Source organism: Anolis sagrei, chromosome 4 (genome assembly GCF_037176765.1).
Source record: "Anolis sagrei isolate rAnoSag1 chromosome 4, rAnoSag1.mat, whole genome shotgun sequence".
In the NCBI taxonomy this organism is placed as follows: Eukaryota; Metazoa; Chordata; class Lepidosauria; order Squamata; family Dactyloidae; genus Anolis; species Anolis sagrei.
In genome coordinates, this window is record NC_090024.1 from 116,795,193 (window position 1) to 116,801,192 (window position 6,000).

The 6,000-nt window shown below is 40.9% G+C and overlaps 1 protein-coding gene across 1 annotated transcript in view; it reads right to left on the minus strand.

The window, feature by feature from the left end:
* The window catches only part of RGS18 (regulator of G protein signaling 18), a 28,470-nt gene extending 23,977 nt beyond the window's left edge, over positions 1-4,493 (minus strand). The window contains exon 1 of the mRNA XM_060774530.2: positions 4,157-4,493. Coding sequence (XP_060630513.1) covers positions 4,157-4,272 — 116 coding nt within the window. The 5' untranslated portion in view covers positions 4,273-4,493. The remainder of the gene's footprint in view (positions 1-4,156) is intronic.
* Positions 4,494-6,000: the final 1,507 nt, after the last annotated feature.

A 6,000-nucleotide genomic window follows, 5' to 3' on the forward strand; every position in this document is an offset into this window, starting at 1 on the left:
ACAATTTAAAACAATTTAAAAACAGCAATATCAAAAATCAAAGGCCTGTCGAAACAGGTATGTCTTACAAACCCTGCGGAAAGCTGATAAGTCCCGCAAGGCACAGACTTCAGATGGCAGAGTATTCCAGAGTGATGGTGCCACTGCTGTGAAGGCTCTGCGTCTGGTTGCTGTTAGATGCAAGGTCTTGACACTGGGGACTTCCAATAGATCTTGGTCCTCAGAATGGAGGGATCTCTGGGGTTGGTAGGGGGTGAGGCGGTCCCTCAGGTACATCAGCCCCAGACCATGCAAGGCCTTAAAGGTGAGTACCATCACTTTGAAAGTGATCTGGTGCTTAATTGGTAATCAATGCAGCTGCCGTAAGATTGGTGTTATGTGGCATCTCATCGAAATTCCCGCAAGAAGCCGAGTAGCTGCATTTTGTACCAACTTGAGCTTCCAGATCACCGACAGAGGAAGGCCAATGTAGAGGGCTTTGCAGTAGTCCAGTCTTGAGATGACCGTAGACTGGATCACCATAGCTAAGTTGTCCCTGGACAAGTAGGGGGGCAGCCGTCTAGCCTGCCGCAGATGAAAAAAAGCGGTTCTGCTAACGGCGGAGACCTGGGTCTCCATCATCAGCAGAGGGTCCAAAAGGACTCCCAGACTCTTTACCAATGATGACGGGCATAGCTCCTCGCCATCCAGGGTAGGCAGCTGGATATCCCCACTGCCCAGCCATAGGATCTCCGTCTTTGCTGGATTCACCCTCAACCTGCTGGCACGTAGCCATCCAGTAACGGCCTCGAGGCACTGATGGAAATAATCGGGTACAGAGTCCGGTCAGCCTTCCATCTTCAGCACCAGCTGAATGTCAAAGCTGTCCCCCTGACTCCAAGAACAGCAAGGCGGTGGGTCAAAAGATTGTGATCGACTGTGTCAAATGCTGCTGTGAGATCCAATAACACAAGCAGCGCTGACCCGCCCTGGTCAAGCTGGCATCGAGACCAGCACAGTTTCTGTCCCATATGGAATGGAAGCACAATGAAGGCATTTCCCTCCTGAAAAAGAATTCTGCATTCCTAATGGAATTTTTCTTCAGTTCCCAAAATTATAGTTTTGCAGAAATTGAGACAGTGAAAATCACTGACATCTAGACTTCTCCTACTAGCTATATTTGCATTCCCTTGGAAGTATTCCTGCCCCTTTACTTTGGATGTCTTAACTGTATTTCTAAATGGTCAATTGAAGTTTGAAGTCACTGAAATATTATTTTTGGAGGGGTCAATGACCTCATTTTATTTCTCTCCCTGCTATATCCAACTATTGTATCTTAGTCTTAGCAGCTGGTGAAAGACATTCTCCCTATCTCATCAGCCATTGCAGTGACTTCAGAGGGAGAAAAGAGCAAGCAGGCACACACACCTCCATCATGTTTTCACCCCAGCAGCTGATGAAGGCCAGTTGCCAACTGCCTCTGCTATGACCTTAGAGGGAAAGTAGAACATGCAGTATGTACTGAACTTAATCTCTATCCCAATGCCATTTTCTATTCTTTGTATATTATTCCTTTTTCAGAGTTTAAGTCTGAAGGCAGGAATCTATCAAATTAACAATTTGTAAGTGAGTATAGGATACCCTTTGGTTGATGGGTGTGATAAAAATAAATAAATAAATAATACACCCATGACCACAGACTCCCAGACCTTGTGCTAATACAGAACCAGCAAGCTTTTGAGCATATTTTGTGATATCAAAAATACTATTGGTGCATTTTTATATTTATGTGATGGTTTTACTCTGTAACAACAGCTTCAAGATGGGTAATTTAAGTGTGCAGTTCTTAGCTAAGGTCTTTGAAAACTATTTCTTTAATTACCATGACATTGTTGGAATGAAAGCTGATCATGGTAGAGATAGAAACAATACTTTAAAGATGTTTTTCTCCTAACATAAACACAGGTTTTGAATATTAGGAAACTCCAACAAGAAGAAACCGGGACTGGCAAGAATTTTCACAGTTTGGGACATTTTGTTTAGAGTTTTGTATGCAGTTCTTTTCTGCATATTTTCTGTACAGGAAATGGAAATTTCTGCATGAAAAAAGAATATTTTGGTGCAGGAATATCCCTGTGCAAAAGTAGTGTTGATCTTACTGTGCAGAAATATCCCTGTGCAAAAGAAATATATTGTCTGTGCAAAGAATGCTAAAATTGAGATTTATTATGTTAAAAAATTGCATATAATTGAGTTGCATGAAAAAGCATTTTCATCTCATGAATTATTTCTGTGTTGAAATATTAAAGAGAAAATCCCATTTTCTGTGAAATGTTTGCTGTTTTCTGCACAACATATCCATATTCAAAATTTGAACACAATAAGTCCTGAATTTCAAATACCATCCAAAAATTGTGTGTGCTTTAAAAATTATCACAGCAGGGAGAAAATTGCTGAAATTACTCATCACTATTTTCAAGAAGAAACTTCAAGGTGGTATATTTTCAGTCTATGGAGGGTATTACTATATCAGTAATAACCGAGGAGCCCCCGATGGCGCAGTGGGTTAAACCCCTGTGCCGGCAGGACTGAAGACCGACAGGTCACAGGTTCAAATCCGGGGAGAGGCGGATGAGCTCCCTCTATCAACTCCAGCTCCTCATGCGGGGACATGAGAGAAGCCTCCCACAAGGATGATAATAACATCAAATCATCCGGGCGTCCTCTGGGCAACGTCCTTGCAGATGGCCAATTCCCTCACACCAGAAGTGACTTGCAGTTTCTCAAGTCACTCCTGACACGACAAAAAAAATAATAACTTCAGTAAAACAACCTTATATACCTCAAAGATTTAGCCTAGTGACCATGCAAGCCTCTCAAACTGGCCTGCCAATAAAGAAGTTGCTCTGTAGCAACAAAAACAAATATACCTTGACTATATTCACAGCACGCTCTCTAAAAATGACTTTTAGGTGAAAATGCTATCTTCCTGCATTTAATTATTTTGTGACTTACCTGAAAGACAAATGGGGCAAAAAACATGAGAAATTTGATTTATACCTTTTTGACTTATAACAGGGCATATTTCTCAGCTTTTAAAAAGTGTCAGCATTGAGGTTTTTTTCTGGAAACTGTTGGTCCAAAAGATTTGTGATCAGTAGAATAAAATGGAGATTGTGCAAGATGACCTTAGTAGTTACTTTTGTCTGTATTGTCCACTTCTTCCTCCCTATTCTTTTTACTGACTTGCTCTTTTCTTCTCATCTGCATCCGTGTGACCACAATGGCAGAAATTGAGTTGCTCAACTTACTTTTTGTTGCTACCACTTCTTTCTTTCTCACAGAGGTCAAGTGAGCCAGCAAGAAAGGTGTGGAAGCAAAATAGCTTGCCCAAGAAGTTCATAGATAGGCAGTAGGTCCTTTGATTGATTAATATCCAATCTAGCGAAACTGGTGAAAACTGCTATATTTTTCCTGGACTATGTTCACCACATACTATCTGGTTACAGTAAGATCAGCCCTACTTTCCTCACCCACAAGCTCAATACACTGCTTTAACTGTTTTTCTTTGCCTTTTCATTCCATGACTATATCAAACATTATTTAATAGAGTATTATCATTTCAGTACTATTGATTTCAACAGGAACAAAGTATGTTTCATAGTTGACTAGCGTGTGGCTCCTTTAAAATCTTAAACAATGTCCACATTCACCCACATAGTTGTGGTTATGTTTCCAGGTCTAGACATGCATCTTATTATTATTTATTATTTGTTACATTTTATACTACTTTTCTCCCGGGGGGGGGGGGGAGACAAAGTTGACTCTTGTTATGCATGTTTAGGCCTCAATAATACATGGATCAGTCTTTGTTACATCATGGGACAATTCCTTTTTCCTACACAGATTTTCAAATATACATTTTGAATGTTTTTAAGTGTCACCAGGGAGCTAGTATATAGAAAACAAGGTAATGGTTGATCCCTGAAACTTATTCCATGCAACAGAAATTCAATCAAATATCCCAGGCTTCTTTATCTTTCTTGAGTCCTAGCTAACGGGTTCTTCATGCTCTAAGTGATGAAGTATGGAAGATGCATGGTAATATCCCAAATAATTATAAAAAAACAACAACTACAATGATACACTTTTAAAGGTAACCCACGTAGCACCTTACCTGCTTTTTGTTTCTGCTTTTTCATCTTCTTTATTCTTAGATTTCACAATTTTATACAGTGATCTCATTCTGGAAGTGGTATTTGAGTGAGGGGACAAGAGCAATGGGTTCTCCATATTTCCTCTTCACGGCTCCGTTTGATATTATTTCTTTTCTTCAGTTATGTGTAAGTTATCTATGAAATCTAGTTTCATCTATTCAGTTTCTCACTCGGTTTGAATCTTAATTTGGTATTGGATAGAGGTCCACAAAGTTTGTGAGAAGCAGGTTTCCCTTCACTGGCTAGGCTGTTGCAGTAAATATATTCAAGGAAGTCTTCTTTCAGCTGTCGTTTCTGTTTAAGGCAAAACTAGTAAGAGACTAACATTTTGCAAGTCATCAAGATAAACATAGACCTCCCCACAGAGGCGGCTTGTGGTTAGTGTAAGGGGAACATGATATTTTGTTAGGCACAGGATACCATTTGATAAAATGTACCAAAAATAAAACAGTAACACAGAGTCAAAATACTGGAAGAGAGAAATGTGATCTGTTTTATTCATTTATACTTAATTACTTATTTTGCAGAACTCAAGAGTGGGTAATTAACAGTCTTTTCCCTGGGCATCAATGAGAACTACATGTTCTTCACTTCAGGTAGTTCCAGATAGTTAATGAGATTTATATCTGGACTTTTTTCAAAAGAAGTTTAGGAGTGGAATGGTGCTTTTTCCTACATGAAATCACTCTGGCCAAGATGATCTAATGGTGAATATTTTCTGGTAGTGTTGTATCTAGTGGAATTGAAAAGGGGTGATCTCCCTTCCTTGCTGGCTCAGGAAAACCGATAAACCAAATTCCAGGCAAAGCCAAGGGCTGCAGGGAAGATTATGAGAAAAATGTTCCACTGCAATTGTATCTTTCAACTTACTCTGCTGAGAGGAAGGTTAAACTTGTGCGCCAACTGCGACCGTACCTTGGGAAGTCTGACTTGGCCACGGTAGTCCACGCTCTGGTTACATCCCGTCTTGACTACTGCAACGCTCTCTACGTGGGGTTGCCTTTGAAGACAGCCCGGAAGCTCCAATTAGTCCAACGGGCGGCAGCCATGATACTAACAGGAGCGGGGCGCAGGGAGCATACAACTCCTCTGCTGCACCAGCTCCACTGGCTGCCGATCTGCTACCGGGCTCAATTCAAAGTGCTGGCATTGGCCTTTAAAGCCCTAAACGGTTCTGGCCCAACTTATCTATCCGAACGTATCTCAGCCTATCAGCCCACCAGGACCCTAAGATCTTCTGGGGAGACCCTGCTCTCTATCCCGCCGGCTTCACAAGTGCGGCTGGCGGGAACGAGAGACAGGGCCTTTTCTGTGGTGGCCCCTCGGCTTTGGAACACCCTCCCCATAGAGGTACGATCAGCCTCCTCACTGATGGTGTTTTGGAATAGATTGAAGACATGGATGTTTAAACAAGCATTTGGTTAATCCGTTGCAACGAATTTTGATGACTAAAGGATTGGTAATCATGGACGATGAATTTTGGATTGCGATTCCAGTTACGAGATGCATGGGATTATTATTGGTGGCCCAATAATTTGTATTGTATATGTGTTTTATGCTTTTAAACTGAATACTGTTTTTTTTAAGTGTTGTAAACCGCAATGAGTCGTCGACTTAGGCTGAGATATTAGCGGTATACAAGCGCATAAATAAATAAATAAATAAATAAATAAATATTAACTCAAACCTATGAGGAAAATTAAGTTGGCTAAGTCAGCAGTGAACAAGCTTTTTGGATTATTGTGGATTTGAACCTCATCTCCCCTGTCAAAATCCAGCATTCTGTTCACTACCCCCACAGTGG